This window comes from Barbus barbus (assembly GCF_936440315.1).
Source record: "Barbus barbus genome assembly, chromosome: 30".
Taxonomy (NCBI): Eukaryota; Metazoa; Chordata; class Actinopteri; order Cypriniformes; family Cyprinidae; genus Barbus; species Barbus barbus.
Window position 1 is genome coordinate 8,270,171 of NC_136758.1, and position 19,664 is coordinate 8,289,834.

Genomic DNA, 19,664 nt, shown 5'->3' on the forward strand with positions numbered 1-19,664 from the left:
CGTGGCTGTTTGATAAATGTAGAGGTTTCGGTGTGTTGTTTTAAATCAGTGGAAACGCAAACACATTATTGCACTATATGAGTGACACTTACAAATAAATATTTTTTTTTCAAACTATTATTATTATTATCTACGTAAAGTGTACCCAAATCGATCAAACCAAGTGTATTACTTTAAATATATCTAAGTTTCAGCTTTTGTTTACATAATTAAAGGTGCCGCCGTTGTGTTGGATTGTGCCGTTAGAGGGGTGAATTATTTTTTAGCTTAAAAGGTGAAATATCACAGGATCAAACTGTCCATTACAGATTGTGCAGAGCCAACACAATATAGAAAAAGTTTCCAAGTATACACCAACCAATGATAAACCTATGAGAATATTCACTATAATATTTGTAATTTTCTTCGGACGCTCCCCCGCGTAAAGTCGTTCTAAGTGAATGGTACGGTCCGCCCCCTACTAGTACTGTTTTTCTTACAGCGGATGGAAGCGATAAGTTACTCTCTGTTCCTATAATGAAATATCCCCGAGACTTAAGGTTTTATTGTTATTATCATCATTATTTCTTAAAACTCTCTCGGATGTAGGATTTCACTGACTTTTTTTATTTTCTGAAAAGTACAGCTCAAGATCGGGAGCAGGTAAATGGGAAATATGGCAGTTAGGAGCGTCCTTTGAAGTGTTTTCGTCGCTGGATTGATCGTGTAATCGAGAGGGTGTTGTGTGAAAAGCCTCATGTTTTCATCGGGTCAAGAGGAGCACTGTGCGCCCACCAAAGAGCCAGTACAGTACGGCGAACTGGTGGTTTTGGGGTGAGTCCATACGCGGTTATTTTTCCTCATGTGTGTCCAATATTGACGAGTTCACGCGACTTTTGTTCTATTATTTACTGTTTCCTTTCATAATCTCACAATAGGGTTCTTTAGAAACTCTCTAGCATATATTTGAACCGCTGTTTAGTTTATAACTGCGTTTTTGGAGAGTACGGAAATAGTTTGTTTACACACTTGATATCGGTGTGCCAGCTCTTAAAATTCACGCGCTCACGTTACTGCACAAATGAAACACGTGCGCTTTCGCGAGCGCTGTCTGTAAGCTAGCACGAGCCAGTCAAATAACTACATTTAGGCACTTGTTATTTTTATGCACGAAAAATCATCCACTAAAGAGACTTCCATATGTTTTAGAAACACGGTTTTTAAATGTGATGTGCATTTTGCTCCATCATGGGGGTGGATCGTTGGGCTGTGAATTGGTTTAATCCTCAACGGTCGTATTTTGGCCCGCGTTTGGGTTTTGATGGGACCGTCTCATCGGGATCGTTCATCATCTGTACGGGAAGTCATAACGAGATGAAGGGCGATGGAGGAATTCAGAAGCAGCCCACTAAAGTTATTTGTTCCCCCTCCTTTTCTGTGACTGAGCAAAGAAGCTGTCTCCTTTTTACCTCGCTCTGCTGGGTTGTAAATCTCAAATGTTCAGTGATCTAAACGAGCAGGGCTTTTCAAACCATTCCCGGAGCACTGCATATGTTGCATGTCTACCTCATTATCGTTAGTTAAAAGATGCTTTGGATGTGTCAGATAAGGGCAATCCAAAATTTGCAGAACCCTGAACTCCTATTGATAGCATTACAATCAATATCGTCCCATCCCAAGAGATGTTTAACTTCAAGCATCTGAAATGTGCTATAGACCTTCATATTTTTTTAACCTATTAAAGCCTACTGTTTCATGTTTTATATATACATTTGTAAAGCTTTTAAATTATGAACATGATCACAAATTTGCTAGAAAGTGTTGTATACAATCTGCTACATGCCTCTGTCATGTGATTGATAGTTTATACTTTTTATTAGTATAAATTATAAAGTCCAGCTTCAGGTTGTGGTTCTTTCTTTCTTTCTTTCTTTCTTTCTTTCTTTCTTTCTTTCTTTCTTTCTTTCTTAGTAAACATTAACTTTTTAATTTTTAGTAGTAATTCAAGATGAGCATTTACTGGACTGAAGCAACTTGATTCGTATATAATATTAGAAAAGTCATTACATGTTTTCTTCCTCCTTAAATGTGAGCTCCATATTACCATTCAACTGTATATGAGCCAAATGTTCAGTTTAAAAAATAGATTTCTGATTATTCCATATGTCAGTCTTTACAGGGCTAAAACAGCCATGAGATGAATTTCAAGGGTTTGGAGGTACGCATGTTTTTGTTGGAGCAGCTTATCTAAGAGCACAGAAAGCTTGGTTTCAGTCTCCAATTTGACTTCAATTTGTAGCCCAACCTGACTGCAGGCGCCTGGGTTCCCTCTGGAATTTCCTTTTTTTTTCATTTTTTTTTTCATTTTTTTTTTTCATAATATTGGTTTTTGATTTGAATAAATTAAGAAGGGTCTGTGGTTAACAAGACTCAAAGAGTGTGTCATGTTTGTTTCGTAACAAGTGTCATCTGGTTTCACATCCTTATAGTGGTAGGTCTTTGTTTAGTAACTTGTGTTTTAAAAACACAGCAGGTTCATAATACATTTAAAATACATAGTCATGTAACACTTTTTTTGAACAAAACAATGTTTCTTGGAGTAATAATTTTCAAGAAAATGCTTATTCCTTTTTTTTAATGCAGAATATAACTGTAAATGTTTGCAAGTATGATGTTGTAAGAGGTGTGTCGATTTAAACCCAGGTGATAAATGTGGACAAATGTGACTGATTAAATTAATCATTTTCATAATTTTGAGTTCAGATGTACTTGTTTAAGTTTATTATTCACAATATAATTATTTTGTTTTGTTATGGTTGCATCTGCATTATTGTATCGAATTAAATGCATTACATTATCATAACAAATGTCTGACTCTGGGTAAAATTTTCCCACGTAAAAGGAAACATAATTTCAGAATCTCACAAAAGTTAATGCATCATATGACCCAAACCATCAGATTAAGCTTTAAAGGTTTATTAGTAGAAGTTTATAGTTGAGTGGATTGTGTCTTTTATATGTAAAGTGAATACACTTTTATTATGCACCTATCATCATAGTGCAGAATTAATCGGATTATTTATGGAATTTGAAACTCTGCTTGAGCCAAACAGACCTATTGTAGCATATTCATTGTATGTGTTTAAAAAAAAAAAATAAATAAAAATAATTAATCATGGTACCAACTTTTCACTGCCCTGATTCAGTGGGGTTGCCTGGCATTGGCTGCTGGCACACAGAGAGCAGAGGCTGAAAGAGGGTATTATTGATCTGGGCACAGGCACATCTGAGCCTCCAGTCCTCCTCTCTCTGTTCATTGTTCTCATTAGACTGACTGAGCTTTTTGATAAGGCTTTGTGGGACACTACAACCCTCGAAAATGCACCTTTTGTAATGGTGTCTTTCCTCCTGTGACTGATAGCTGTGGGGAGATGGATCTTGCTGACTCTAAAGTTTCTGCCAACTCCCTGAGATGGCCTTACAATCAGTGTCATTCAAACTCTGACCTCTGAACCAAAGAGACGATAAACCTAGAGCATCTCGGATGTACTGTGATTTATATAACTAAAATCTTAATTTAAAATGGATTTAATATTTTTTTTTTTTATTTCTCCCACCCGACATGTTATTGTTGTATCATCCACTTCAGAGAAATGTGTCCTTAAATGGCACGTCAAACTGTAATTGGTCACTTTTCATACCACTAAGACATCATGCTGGCTGAATCGGAAAGCTAAAGAGCAGCTGCCTATGAAGGCGCCTTCTAAGGAAACGTTTCCGGTGGACTTCCAAGGCACCATGTCTAATGATCAGGAACAGTTCAAATGAGCTTTAGTCACAAATGAGCTTTAGCAAGCATTTAAGGACTTGTTCTTGGAGTCATACATCAACTTTCAGATGCCATTCTTTCTATGAACTGCTTATACAGAATCGTGGGATCTTAAAGACTGAAGGGATCTCTTCAAAATCTGACCAGATAATGACATCTCAGTAGACAGGATGTTGCGTATTTAATGGTTCGGACTTGCCTTGATACTCTCCCTAATCGTTACATGTCTAGTAGACAGGATGTTGGGGTGTCTCATAAGTGCTGAGATCATGCACACTGTAGGGAGCTGAGTGTGGATTAGCATTTTACTCTGATTCCTTTTTCTCATGAATGCTATATGAAAAAAGATCCAGGACACTACCAGGAAAATCTGATGGAGCAGAACAAAACTGCTGACTGCTTGTACCAGGATGACATTAAGAGCTGGAGTCAATGAGAAGTCGTCTCTGTATTAACATCATTTAGTCTAAGGTGTCTTGAGCACCATGGTGTTTAACTAGAAGTAGCTTGATTAAATAATGTAATAGGTTTAATTAAAATGAGTGTCCTTTAATGATGCACATTTCTCTTTGCTATGAATCAGTGATAGAATTAGATTTTCAGTTTAGGTTTGCATGCAACATTAAAAGGAACCTGCCCAAGGGAAGTAACTTTGAGAACAACGCATGCTGTTATACAAGAGAACATTTACATGTGAATCATGTTCCTCGTCACTGTGATGCAGCAATTATATAAATGTATTTAAATTCAACCACACCAAATCTAATTATGAACTTATAGTAATGTGGGTGGATGTTGTTAGATATACTAAACCTTGATTAAAAGAAACATCTTTGATGCCTCTCACGTTTTAGATGCACTCACGAATGGTTTTAAGTGCAGCGTAGAATGCCTCCTCTGCTGTATCACCATAAAACAAAACAAAAGCTAGCAATGTCCAATTTTTCATAACTGACATTAATGAGTGGCGCTCCGTGTAAATTGTAAAATCTTTTAATTTGACACGGCCTCTTAAAAACGCCTCAGTCATGTGAGATGCTGCTGAAGATGCGAGATACAAGCATAGTGGTCATGCACGTCTAGTCTCACGTAGCCAGACCATCATACTGACGGCAGAAGGTAAAACAACCAATCACGTTTTGCTTTGTGCCACGTCATGTTTAGGGGTGTGGAAATGTCACAATATCAGACCGGTGTGTAAAACTCTTGGACATACTTTAAAGATTCTATGCAGCATGTTTACATAGAAAATAATGGAAAAATATCTCATTAGAATGAACGGACCCCATAGAATCCATAGACTTCTGGTATTTTCTGTGCTGACTTTGGTGGAAATCAGACAGTAGAGAGTATTGTGCTAAATGGTTTGTTAGCATTTATTATTGTAATTTTTTTTATATATAATACTATTGTATATAACATTTTTATACCTTGAAGCGGCATCTCTGTTAAATGGCATTCTCTCTCTCTCTCTCCCTCTCCCTCCCCCTCTCCTGTACTGCTGTATCGATACTCGTATCATCAAATCTCTGTGACCGAATGCATCGCTACTCTCTGAAGCACATGGTGTGTACTGTCTGTACAGATATTTCAATGCGGTTTGATAATTGTGCATCACATTTTCAATGATGAGCATTCCAGTACTGCAGAAATCTGTGGCTTTCTGGATTCTGTGTTGGTCTGCTCATGTGGCAGGGATCTGTAGAGCTGTGAAATACCATATTTTGCTCTTGACTTCTTAAACGATTCCCTCATCTAACGTTATATGACTTTGGTATTTCTTTTCTTGAACAGGTACAATGGTTCACTCCCCAATGGAGACAGAGGGCGAAGGAAAAGCCGGTTTGCCCTTTACAAGAGAGCCAAAGCCAATGGTGTCAAACCCAGCACTGTACACATCCTTAACACACCACAAGCCAGCAAGGTAATCTCATATCAGAAACCATAATAATAATTGTTACAGAGAATAATTGTTTTGATTGTTACTATTATGACTTGAATTTATTTAAACTTTTTTTTTTTGCAACAGCAATACATGGAATTTAAAATTCTTTCACCAGAATTTCCAACTCAACATAGCAGAGAGTAGTAGAAGAATATGTTGGTTTCTTGCCCAGTTGTAAACAGTGCGGTGCAATGTTTGGCTAAGAAAGATTGCGACTTTTTATATACTCCAAAGGCACTGGCTGCGATAGCATACCTAACCCCACCTTTCAAATGTCTGCTTGCTACTGGGACATTCTTCAGAGATTTACAGGGTGGTACTAAACAGAATGGGTGGGGTTGAGTTGTAAAAAGTTTGTCATTCAGAGCAGCCACAGCCAATAAACTAATCTGTGCTGATACTCTGAGCCTCCAGATGTTAATAAAAGTCTTTCCCTCTGATACTTGAGAAGTTTAATGGGTGCTGGAGATCTGTTTGAACACATTTGAGCAGCCAGGCCACAACTTTCAAGTGCAGCCCACATTGTATCAATTCACAATAGTAGTATTTTGATCATAACTTCTATCCCAGTGACTTAACTTTTTGAGAACGTGATTTTATCCATTTGGATCTTTGAAAAAAAAAAAAAAAATGTATTGTGGTTGGTGGCTTCTTTGTGACTCTTCATTTTACCACTCTTCTAGTCAGCTGAAGGCAAACTGCCAGCAGCTGGCATTGTCTGAGGAGATCTTTTTCAATGAGAGCTTCTTCAGTACTGTGTGACTCGAGTTCTGTTCAAAAACCTAGTGAGCTGCCTAACAACATTCCATTTTAAGGCATACAGTTATAATAGACGTGAGGCTTTTTTTATTTATTTTTTTCTATAAATCGGTTTGTTTGGGAAGAGTCTAAGGCAGCATATCGTGTGTCCTTGATAGAAACAACAATCCCAATTTTTATGAGCTCAGTGGAAAAAATTCCTAATTTAACTGTTACATTCAGTATCTTTAAAAGATACTTTCAATTAAAGTTAAATCTAAAAAAAAAAGGTCAAATGACGTATTATGCTTGGAGTATAATTCATTACTGTTTTAAAATCAGTTGTGACTTAGTCTATTCTCTCGTTTTGTGTTGAACTTAGAATTTTTAAATTAGTCACTTCAGAAACCACATTTTTATTTTAATAATTTGTAGTAAAGTTGTATTTTTTTTTAAGTGCAATGTAGTTTTTCCCAGTTAGAGTGACCTGTTTACAGAGGATAACTATGCCAACTTGATGGAGGTCACCTACAAGTGGGCACTTGTTCATTGAACTTGTTTGGGCCCCGATCAACAGAGCAGAACCCTACAGCTATGTTTGGTCACAGGCTGAGAATAGCCATGGCATTGTGCCACCTTACATCCATTATCCTTAACTCCTCAATCTGTACCTGCCTGATTCCAGCAGGGCTCTACTCTTCGCTCTGATGTTGTCTGAAGTGTAGTCCTCAATAGACCACCGGTATCAGTGTTCAAACTGATATTAGTGTTGGTTGGATGCTAGGTGGAGGCGAAAAGTTGGAACTATTTTGAGCTTTGACCGCAGCGTTCGTTCAAGCTCGCCAATGGTGCGCGTGCGATTTGGTCGACGCAGCAACAAACCATCCTCGAGCGATGCAAGCTATTGATTGAAATTAATGGGTTTCATAGCGCAGTGGTGCCGTTGTCGCATTCTGTTTGAAAGGTCCTTCATGTAACACTTTTGCTCTTTCTCAATTGACTGACGGCATTGAAAAACAGCCACCGTTCGAAACTTAACTGTTATGCATTTGGTTTTTTTTAGTTATTTTTTCTCTTCTTCTGTTTTATTATACAACTATTCATGAGCTTTAATTGGGTCCCTCAGACCAGTATGCCTAAATGCTTTTCACAGTCTCACACTGTAATTTTTAGTTGTGAATGTGACTTAAAAATAACAGCTCTATAGTGTGACCATTTCAAAGTAGGCTTGTTTTGTCATTTTAAAACGAATGTGATATATTTGTGATGTTTGTTTTACACAAAAACACAGGCTCCATAATTAAAGTCCCATGAATGCAAGGAATGTTTTCTTCTTGCCATGAAACTAGCTGGCATGCTGTATTTTTGGGGAGGTTTTGTTACTGTTGGCTGCTTATTATCCATCCACAGTGCCTTGTCAGAGCTGAAAATAGCCCAGCGCACAGTCATATGTGAATCACGCTGCTCTTTGGGGTCACAGTGCTATGAGGTGGAAGGCCTTCCATGTCTCCAGGCATTGGTCTGAAAGGGTTAACTAAAAAACGACCAGTTCTCCAGCAGTGACACATGTGCAGCTGCATCATTGTAATATATTAAAGTTGAACAAAGAACAGGCTCTGTGGTTACTCTGTGCGTCCGCAAACTCCTTTCAGATAATGGGTCACAAAATGTCACTAAACTATTCCAAGAACAATATGTGATTGTTCATGGATGTCTTAGAGGTTTTTGCAGAGGTTAGAGTTGTTGCCACTTGCATTGAAGGCTGTCCAGTGCTGATGGAGGGTACAGTTGAATTGGATCCTGCGGCTTGAGGTTGGTGGGCGCAGCATCTCATCTCATCGTGTGTTTACAACAAATGCGAGGCCCAAGCTGCTCCGGCGTCTCACAGATGGAGCTGCTTCATACACCATGTTGCTCAACGGGTGCGGCTCCACTAGGTCTATTGTTTGGGGGCTTTTCTGTAGCTTTTGTGGCCCACTGTAAAACGGGTGTGATGTGGGGGATGGATAGATGGACCCCCTGTTGTGATCTGGCGGAGAGCTGCCCGGTGTTTCACCCTCAAGCCTCTTTGTTCCACTTTACTAAGGACACAAATTTGCCACCAACAATAACGTCCCAAATTTTAAACTGGAAGCTGGTCATACGCAAACTACGAGTCTCGTTACAACATAATCAATATAGCTTTGGACTATATCTGGGTGGGATAGATAAAAATGATGCAGTACAGTGATATGCTGTAAAAAGTGATCTATATGTAATCTTGTATTGGATATTATCAAAATAATTTGCTTTTGTAATGGTTCATCCAGACTAGTATGTGTAAGCTCTTTAGTCACAGTAGTGTTTCTAACGCTAAAATATAATTGTTGGGATTTAATGGATTCAAAGATGGATCACAAGTTTCATCAAAAGCAAGTCTTTGGGAACAACTAGAAACTATTTGAAAGTCGGTAACAACAGAGACTGTGGAAAAGTACAAAAACAATGCCAGCAAGAATGCAAGCTGTTATAAAGGCCAAAGGAGGCCATACAAAATAAAAATATTGGTTATGTGTGAATAAAGACTATTTAGGCTAGTAGTTTCAGTTTATTTGCCTAATAAATGACAATAAAATTTAGTTTTAAACCAGTTTTTGACCGATTCATAAAATGTGACCGGAGCAAGTGTGCATCAACAAGACAGAATGTGATAGAGAAAAGTGCACAATATTTAAAATATGGATTTTTGAAGTTTAATGGTGACTTGCAACAAACTGCTTGTGAAATGAAAATGTGCACATGACTTGCAGTTTATAAAATGTACAGAATATAGAATGTAACTTTAAAATGTTATGCACTGAAGAAAGCATCTCTCAAGAGCATTAAATGGTGGAAGCAATCTGTCAGCTACTTTGAGCCTCTTTGAAGCATTTAAAAGCACTTCCATGCTGGGGGCAACTCAGGTCTTCATTTGTTTGTTTTAATATATAAATATGAAATTTAAACATTTTGAAGCTTGTAAAAGGTTACCCTGGGACTTCCAAACTGACTTAAATTGTTGAAATTTGTTCTATTTCACCTATTCATCCATTAAAACAGATGGTTAGGAAGAACTCTCAATTTGTGGAAATGATCATACTAATAAAGCACAAAATAAAACGCATTTTTAAATGATTTCAATATTCATGTTTATGTACAAAAATTAATTTGGATTTTGAGTACTTCATATTGGCTAGTTCTATAACAGACTCACCCAGCATGACTGTTTAGTCTGGGTTATTACAGGACATATGTGGGGCGTGAAATTTTGGCTTTCCGTTTGCATATGTGAACTGTTTGTGACCTCCGGTGTTATTTAGAAAAGTGTTATGTGCATGAGCATTCACACAGTCCTGTGCTCGGTATATGAATAGTTTTAAACACCATAATGCATTGGGCTGTGTTTTACAGATACAAACCACCTTCCTCTCTTGGCTGTGTTTTTTCCATTGTTGCACACTAGTGTAGTAACTATGACCCAGTTTCCACTCCCTCTTGAGCATACGTGACGAGATGTGGGTAATTTGGAAATCCCAGATTAGAGGAGAGAAAGGGTGAATTGGGAAGCAAGAAATAAGCACACTGGGAAATTGACTGTTTAAACTCTGCAGTGTTGTGGTTTGTCTCAAGTCACCAGAATCGTGTTCACACAGCGTTCTTTTGTAGTGAACTCAATTTGCATTGCAATTCAGATCATGTATGCATATGTGACGGCTAATTTAATTACTTCATTAAGCAGAAACTATATAGAGTAGTTCTCAAACTATACTTTAAAAAAAAAAGTTTTTGTTAGTCATGTGATGTTGCCTCTTCTTACACTCTTGACTTGAATCATGTATGATTTATTTATAACAAGCTGCATATGACAGCTGTCGGAGTAATGAATGTTTGATGGGGTGTGTTTCACATAGACAGACAGTAAAATGCTCATTGCACGTTTGTTACAGTGGCATTTTAGTTTTGGACAAACTTTATATATACATATACAAAGGTCAGAGTTATTAGTAGTGCTACTTCTAACCTTTTCAAACTTACAGGGGTTAGCAGAGTAAAGGGCATATAGAAGTATCATGTGAGGCCATAGCAAAAGTTATTGTTGCCTTCCCATATTGTAAGTTTTCATGAATTTCCAAATAGAAGACATTATGCCTTTTTTTAGAAGTTCAAAAGTTGAACCTGAGACGGTACATACTGCACGTACACACCTGTAATTCGTGGTTGCTTGTTTTTCCTCATGACCCTTGCAGTCACTTCCTCAGCAGCTGTATATAAGACCCAATTTTAAGGTTGTAAAACAACACAGCGAGTTCTTGTCAAGACTGTTTAACGGTTGTCAAAATTAGTATTTCTCATGCAATATTAAGTCTTTTAATTATTAATTGAGCAAGCCACTTGATGGCTAATAAGTCAAGGGTCTGTTTACTTTGGGTGTGAGCCTAAAATAATGCATGTTTTATTATTTCTGAGAATTATTCTTTTACCAGACAAAATGAAAGGTGAAACCAAATCTTATAGCCTAGATATAGCAACCCTGCAACAGCATAAAAATCACACTAAAAGCTTTATGAACTACATGTCAATGCCCTGGAATTGTGGTGGCGTTAAAGTTTTCAGAAAGTGTAAAAATCTAGTAATGTATCTATTAAAATAAAAAAAAAAAACCCTTCTCTGTGTGCCACTGTAGCAGGAAAGCCTCTCTGACAGATGCTTCTGTTGTGTTGTGACAGGCGGTGAACTGTAAGGGCCAGCACAGCATCTCCTACACACTGTCCAGAAACCAGACGGTGGTGGTGGAGTACAGCCATGACAAAGACACAGACATGTTCCAGGTACTGTTTCGCATAAACACAACACGTTGAAATCTCTTCTCCTCTGTTGTCCATTGTTGAACATGAATTCAGTTTCTGCCTGTTGCCTTTCTCTATACTCTGAGGTCTGATTTCCACCAGAGCTAATCAAGATCTGTGATATTGGACAGTTTTATTAACTCCCCAGTCATATGCTCAGATACAGTGTTGCGTATGTGTTTCTTTTTTCGGGGGATGGTGGGGGACTACGCATGAGGGAAAGAGTCACACGGATTGAAGCAAATGGGAAGAAAAGCAAAAACAGGAACCAGCAGCAACAGACAGAGACAAAACCGAAACAGTCTCTATAAAAAGGAAATAAAGTGGAGACCGTTGCATCTTTATTTCAGTACTAGTATTTATAAACAGGATTTTGTGCAGTGAGCACCTCTCTATTCTTGGGGATTTCCACCCCACTTTTAAAACTAAATTAGGCTCTTCAAACAAGTCCCGGCACATGCATGACTGTTTTAATCCTGTTTACTATTGACACAAAGTAGTGTAGGAACAGTAGTGATCACTTGGCTGAACTTCGCTTGACAACAGCCAGTGCTCCACACAGAGATCTGATCTCATCATCATCCAGTCTTTCTGGAATGACATAAAGAAACAGAACAAACAGAGACAGACTAAATCCAGAAGAACTGGCAACGTTGTTGTATGCACAATGTTTGGAAATGTAAACTGGTATTTCCTACTGACACACTACAGCAAAAGATAGAAATAACTGATTTAACCATTTTTAGCTGCTGAAAATACTAGTGTTCTAATCTTTTTGGCCACCACTGTAACTTTATATTAATATAATATAAATCTTTCTGCAACAATATTTGTTTTCTCCTAACATTGTTCTTTCTGTAATGACCTGAAATGTAACTTATTAGTTAGTTGTAAGAGATGGCTGAGAAACTTAATTTTTTTTCTTTTGTACATTAGATTGGACGATCGACGGAGGGCCCTATTGACTTTGTGGTGACTGACACCGTTTCAGGCGGAGGGGAGAGTGAAGAGACACCCATCACTCAAAGCACCATCTCCCGCTTTGCCTGCCGGGTGGTGTGTGAACGTAACCCGCCCTACACAGCACGTATCTACGCTGCAGGCTTTGATTCTTCCAAGAATATATTTCTTGGAGTAAGTGTGTTTTCTTGCCTGGTCTTGAAATGGAATTGTCTGTGGGATGCATTTCTCATCAGAGCTACAAGAAACTTTATTAAGCTTTCATTTATATATATACTTGTGTATGTGGTGTCTGGGGAAGTATCCACTTCTGCTGATCCAGTGGAACTGATCTAAACTTACCTGGTAAATATAGGTGTGTCTGACTAACTGGAATGAGTCACCCATGTGAAACTTAAAAGAGAGTGCAGCGCATTCATTTTTGTTTATGTATAGTAATTAAGTCTCTCTCTGTAGGAGAAAGCAGCCAAATGGAAGAATCCAGATGGTCACATGGACGGGCTGACAACCAATGGTGTGCTAGTCATGCACCCGCGGGGCGGGTTCACAGAGGAGTCCAAGCCTGGTGTGTGGAGGGAGATATCGGTGTGTGGAGATGTTTACACGCTGAGAGAAACACGGTCCGCTCAAACTAGAGGCAAACTGGTTAGTACGTCAGCTGCATCTGCTCAGTTTAGTTCACGGTGTTGCCAATCATCAATTCACTCACAATTCCTTTTACAAGCTATGATATACAATCAAGCTCAAGTTGCAGAAACCATCTAGACTTAATTATCTGAACTGCAGATTAAAATTAGGGGTCCAGGGTCAGGGAGTTTCTTGAATCTGGTTGAGGTTCCAGACTGTATAGATGGACTGTTGCTAGTGTAGCAGTGAAGATTCTGGGATAGCAAGGTCTACTGGTTCAAATCATGGTAAGGATGACCCTTGAACTGAAGATTAAAGAGGACCCCATCATGCCCTGACTAGGACACTCTACACTCTACTCTCACTGATGTACTCTAGATCAAGTTGTTTACTTTTAAGTACCAATGCATATTATGTCTTAATCAGATCATGTTTGCAGGGACACCGACAAGGGATAGAAGTATCGCTTTTTATTTTAGTTTTTCCATTTATTTGTTTATTATTGAAATGTTGTTATATGCATGTGCCAATTTTATTTAATTTCTTTATTTTCTTAAATATGTAGGTATATAGTATTTATAGAGTTGTAACTTTTAGTTTTAGTTTTTATTATTTGTAAGTCGCTTTGGACAAAAGCGTCTGCTAAATGACAAAAGTTAAGTAAGTTTCTGTGTTTGAATTTTCAGTTTGCAAATTCATAGTTCCATTTGCCTTCTATGGACCTTTTTCACATTTCTGGGTTTCTTCGTAGCGGAAGTCGTCATAGTTGGATAAACTTCTATAGCGGTGAATAGGAGACTACATCAAATATATTTTGTGTTCCCATTTGCTCAAATAGCAAAATAACAATTATATTGTTAACATTATATAATTAGTGTTTTCATGACTTCCTGATTTTGACGAAGTCAGATTTACCTTAACTCCCATAGACCTTGTATTAGAAACACCCTCACAGCAGCGTAAACTGTTGTTTTTTGTAACTTGATAATACAATGTAGTAAAGTGTTGCAAATGTGCAGGATTTGCGACACTGATCATTCAACGTGCCATCACAGTCAGTGAAAATGGTCCATATTTAATTTTGGTAACACTTTACTTAAATCCTTCATGTATTATAATAGTAGTTTTAATGCATTATGCACCTTATTATGCTTTGTATAATCTCATGAATAATTATAACACAAAGCAAAGCAGTTACTTAGTTTGGCTATTCAGAGCTGTGATATATAAGCCCCACAGTATGTTTGAGTCTTTGAACCTCCAGCTCCTCCTGGAGGACAAATGTGGTTCTGCACACAGTTACCATACCATCAATTTCAATACCATAACAACTGTTTTGCTAATGAACACACTGCTAAAAGTAAATATTAACATATTTAACCAATATCCATGAGGTTTAATGTATTTCTCATTTAGACAAAAGTTTACAGTATCAGAAACTGACAAACAATATCCATCCATTCATAAAACTGCTTGTCCTCTGTATGATTGCTGAGATGGTGCTATGGGCAATTTAGTGTCACCAGTTCACCTGTGCATGTCATGAGGATTGTGGTGGTAAACTGGACCCAGAGGAAACCCACGCAGACACAGGGAGAACATGCAATCACAGATGTAAGTACAGACAGGGGGTTCGGGTTCTGGTCCTGATTCTCAAGTCATTCTGTGCATTTTTGCTGCATGAAAGGGGGCAGGGAAGATCGATTCAGCTTGTTGGTGGAGAAGTGCTGACACTATCTATGGCAGGCTCATTGAGAAATGTAACCACATAAGAGCACTAAATTGCTCTGCTTGTCTAAGTGTATAAAACTGTGCACGAGAGAGAGACAAACTGCTGATTCACTCTTGCACGTTCAGTTCCAATATCTTTCCAGCAAAAACAGAAGACTACTGGCAGTTTATAAGACAACTGCCAATATACTAGAATCACTCCCAGTACTGTGAAAAGCAAAATCTAAGTGCTGCATGAGAGGCCTCCTGGCTCTGGCAGGACTCAAACTGGGGATCTTCTTTCTGTGAGGCGATAGTGTTACCTACCGTGCATCATAACAATAGTAGAACTACTTTCACTTGCATTGAAGTACAAAAAACACACCCAAACAGTGACCTGCACAGATGCATTTATCTACACTTTATCAGTGTACAGTTCTGATTGTTGTAAACCATATCAATGTAATTCGTCAGTGTCTAGTTATTCAGATGCTATTGGCTACATGCTGCTAACAATTAATACAGACTATTACAACCCATAGGCTAATCTATAAACTGTAAATAAGACTTCCTGGCCAGCTCAGTGGAAAATTAATCTTAATATCTTTCTGCCCTTCAGGTATTGTTGTTGTAAGGCAAACTGGGTTCAAAGGTCAGGACAGATGTGAGACCAAGACTTTATCAGGCCTGTAATGGGAGCAGTTAACCAGTTAGACTTTACTGAAAAGCCATTGAATTTAAAGGGATAGTTCTCCCAATAATAAAAATGACCCCATGATTTACTCATTAATTAAGGGTTAATAAAGGCCTTCTGACGTGAATCGATGCGTTTGTTAGAAGAATATCCATATTTAAAACGTTCTAAACCATAATCTCTGGATTTCAACAAACATTTGTCTAGATTTTCCTCTTGGTTTATATCGAAATCCTCTGACAGTTTCCTTTACAAATCCTCATTTTGTACTTCTAATTCATGACTGGTGTTTTGTTTTGCTTTCTCCTCATGCATTTCTGCGTGTGTCACTTCTCACCAGAGCTGACGCTATGCCTACGTCATCCGCTGGAACGCCACTCTCTCGTGAGCGTGTGTACAACAGTTAGCAGAAGCTAGAGATTACCATTATCATTTTATAAAGTTATCAAATATGGATATTTATCTTCTACAAATGCATCGGTTCGCTTTAGAAGGTCTTTATTAACCCCCCCCCCCCCCCCCCCCCCCCCCCCCGGAGCCGTGTGGATCACCTTTTATGATGGACAGATGCACTTTTTTTGGGTTTCAAAATCTTGACAACCATTCACTCGCATTATAAAGCTTGGAAAAGCCAGGGAGAAAAAATAAATACAATTTTTTTTATATATATTTTAACTCAGATTGCATTCGTCTGAAAGAAGAAAGCCATGTACATATAGGATGGCTTTGGGCAAACGATCCCTTTAATGAACACCTGTAATCCTCAGGCTAAGACAGAAGGCCTTTTTTGGCTTTTTCTCCCCGGGTTGGCGTGAGTTTCCCCTGGGTGCCCCAGTTTCCTCCTCAATTCAAAGACGAGCAGGACAGATGAATTGAACACTGTGAATTGTCTGTAGGTGTGAGTGTGAGCCCTATGATGGACTGGCCATTTGTCCAAGGTGTTTCCCCGCCTAAGGCCTCCAGTTTTCCCCCAACCCAACATGGGACATATGTTTTGGAAAATAAATGTACGGAACACCCGTAATAAATGCATTGCATATTTTGTTTTTATGTTCAGGTGGAGAGTGAGAGTAATGTACTCCAGGATGGCTCTCTGGTTGACTTATGCGGAGCCACTCTACTCTGGCGCACAGCCGATGGCCTTTTCCACACCCCCACTCAGAAGCACCTGGAGGCTTTGCGGCAGGAGCTGAACGCAGCCCGGCCTCAGTGCCCTGTGGGCCTCAACACCTTGGCCTTTCCCAGCATGCAACGCTGCAGCCGTGCCCTGTCCAGTGTCCCCACCCAGGAGGACAAGCAGCCCTGGGTCTACCTTGCTTGTGGCCACGTTCACGGCTACCACGACTGGGGCCACCGTTCTGAACGAGACCCCAATGCTCAAAGAGAGTGTCCCATGTGCAGAACCGTGGGCCCCTACGTGCCACTCTGGCTCGGATGCGAACCAGCCTTTTACGTAGATACTGGTGCACCAACGCACGCCTTCGTACCTTGCGGCCACGTGTGCTCTGAAAAGTCAGCCCGCTATTGGGCGGAGATTCCTTTACCACACGGCACCCATGCTTTCCATGCTGCCTGCCCCTTCTGCGCTACCCAACTCAATCTGGCGCAAAAGTGGGCGAAGCTCATCTTTCAGGGTCCTGTAGACTGAGAGTGTAGAGGAGGCAGACAGTGGGTTATTGCGTAATTTAAGTGGAATCCAGTATGCTGAAGGACGATTCGTGGAAGGTGTGACCGCAAGCTGTGAAACTGCCCTTGAAATACTTATGCTGGAGAGCAGGTTCTTGCTCATAAACGTGGTGGTAATAGTTGGTGAATGACAAGTGTCCATCATGATTTCCTTTTTTAGTTATTTTGTCTACTGGCCTACAAGATGTCAATTCACACCAGCATTACCACAACACTCAGGAGATTTAATTAATTTCTATACCTGGCTTTAGACCCGAGGTGCTTTGTTTGGTTCTTTCTTGGTGATCAACCTTCCTGTGGAGTTTTGCTTTAATAATCCTTCCGGTGCTTTCCAAAGAACTTTACTGAACTTTAGATTTGGAACTAAACTGTGCAGGATGGTCAGAGCCCCAGCACCCAGACTGAACATCCATTATTTTAAGTGGTTCAATGTGTGGGAACTCCCAAAGCTCAGGATCCCACATCCCAAACTCCACTGAAGGCTTCTACAAGGATCCACTTGTTGAAGCAGTGAATTGGGAACTGCAATACTAAAATGGTTGTTTCCAAAGATGAAGAAAAATTGTGATTCTGTTTCTATTTTACATGAAGTGCTACCAACATAACACTCCTAAAGGAATACTAATCCGCCACAGTAGAAGCTTCATTTTGGATCGTGCATTATGGAATTAGTGATTTTAGCCTAGTCCTCTGTTCACCTACTTCAATGATCTCAAGTATTTGGAAACTAACACATTTTATTTTTCTTTCTGTCTCAAAGGTTAAGGATTTGAAGCTTTGACGTAAAGGTATTATTCATTCATACCTGGGTAACCGGTAACAAGATTAACAACGGATGTTGCCAAATATTTCTGGAACTGGCTATAGAGTTAGTAACTTAATTTTTCCACTTCTTGAAAACTGTGTCCCAAATATTTTGGTACTGCTTATTGCTTGCCACTTATTCATTTTCCACGTTAATATTGGTACAGTCAAAGTAGATGTGAAAATAGTCGACTATTCTGCAGGTGGCATCTAGATTTTCCTAAATGTGGAAAGTGAGATTGAAAACAATGATGGTGGAGGTTTATGGCGTAACCATTTCTCATTGGTCAAAATTCTTCCTATTTCACTAAGTTTTATAAGCTTATGAGATTAAAATGACTTTTCCATTATTTTCCTAAAATTTATACAGAGATGGTTTCTTATGCCTAAAGACGTTTTTACGGGGATGTGAAGATGATATTTTAGGCATGCTGAAGGGGTATTTTTTTTAAACGCTTGCATTTACAGAGGCTTTTTACTCACTGTAAAGTATTTTACTACACAATAGCCCATGTACAGTTTGTTTTAAAACAGATACTAATATATTTATTCAAATATGTACTTTACTGTGTGGTAGGTGTCTGTATGAATGTATCCGCCTGAACAGCAACATCTGGTCATCACTCATTTATAAGTGCATGGATACTTAACCTGTGAACAGTCAGTAGTCATATTTCTTTTACTGATGCTCAAGCCTTTGATCCTTTATCTGGTTATGCTTGTGTTTGCAGAATAACCCAATGTTCCTCCCACACTCCATGTTAAATTCAGACCTAATATGAAATGTTAAAGGAACACTAAAATGAAAAAACATTTGGATTTTATTTATTTGATTACATTTAGTTTTTTTTTAGATATACAAACAGTACCCTGTGGTGTAAACACCTTGTATGATTATACATACATTTAGTGGGATGTTCTGTAGTGTTTTCTTGAAACCTATCATTGTGAAATGTTCACACCAAAAGCAAAATGAACTCTGGATGGGGAGTATATTTACTTAAGCAAAGCTACTGTTCATTAACAATGATGCTGATGTGATGCGCTTCCATGTGGCGTTAACTAAAATGAGGCCAAACCTTTTTTCTTTTAACTCCAAAAAGGATTTTGTGAATTCCAGGGAGCACAATTCATGTGTAAACTATTGTATATTTCAGTTGTGCAAAATTAGGCACAATAAACATTACACTACAGAGCATTTGTGTTTTAATTGCAGCTTTGGAACACCAAGACAACAGTGTCAAAAAAAAAAGAAGAGCTTTTCACCACAAGTAGATAGTTTAAGTTCAACCTCCACAAGAAAGAAACCACAATGAAGTAATGCTATCAACCTATAAGCATTTAAAAAAAAATTTTGGGCCATAAAATTGACAAAAATGCCCATTTTGTGCTCCATGGTATGCTTGGGAAAAAAAAAAAACGTCTAAATAAAGGATATTTGACTCACATTCCACTCAAAAGATTTCGTTTAGTGATGTCTTTTAGACACGTGTGTATTGGATAATGCACGTTACTCTTTTTTTTTTTTTTTAATGTCGGTTACATTTTCTCTTAATGTCCATTCAAAACAGAATCGTTTTTCATGTTTCAAACATGAATAAACTCCTTTTTCTTCCACTAAAAAAAAAAAATTGTGGGTTTGGAGCAACATGAAGGTGAGCGATTTTCATTTTTGAATGAAATGTTTCTTTTTTCTTGTGTGCAAAACATCACTTATCTGCAATTTTGTAAAAAAAAAACAAAAACATGTAGAACTACTGAGTGGCTACCGCGGTACCGGCTTATGTTAATTTCAGGCCTATAAAGAGTGTCTGTGTGCTTCCTCCT

The 19,664-nt window shown here is 38.5% G+C and overlaps 1 protein-coding gene across 2 annotated transcripts; it reads left to right on the forward strand.

Moving 5' to 3' along the window:
• The first annotated feature begins 459 nt into the window (after nucleotides 1–459).
• LOC306850730 (E3 ubiquitin-protein ligase pellino homolog 2) lies at nucleotides 460–19,456 on the forward strand. 2 transcript variants are annotated; one of them, XM_079386560.1, is made up of 7 exons: nucleotides 460–539; nucleotides 626–813; nucleotides 5,603–5,732; nucleotides 11,237–11,338; nucleotides 12,293–12,490; nucleotides 12,773–12,961; nucleotides 16,405–19,455. In XM_079386560.1, the coding sequence occupies exons 2-7, from the start codon at nucleotides 737–739 to the stop codon at nucleotides 16,993–16,995; spliced, it is 1,287 nt and encodes a 428-aa protein (XP_079242686.1). In that variant the 5' UTR covers nucleotides 460–539; nucleotides 626–736; the 3' UTR covers nucleotides 16,996–19,455. The 2 variants fall into 2 exon arrangements, with proteins under 2 accessions (XP_079242686.1, XP_079242685.1); XM_079386559.1 differs by having other exon boundaries at nucleotides 460–813; nucleotides 16,405–19,456.
• Nucleotides 19,457–19,664: the final 208 nt, after the last annotated feature.

Coding starts and splice junctions, on each gene's coding strand:
- LOC306850730 (XM_079386559.1), top strand. CDS start 737: ATGTTTTCATCGGGTCAAGAGGAGCACTGTGCGCCCACCAAAGAGCCA. Junction 814..5,602: donor GGCGAACTGGTGGTTTTGGG/GTGAGTCCATAC, acceptor TTTCTTGAACAG/GTACAATGGTTCACTCCCCA. Junction 12,491..12,772: donor CCAAGAATATATTTCTTGGA/GTAAGTGTGTTT, acceptor CTCTCTCTGTAG/GAGAAAGCAGCCAAATGGAA.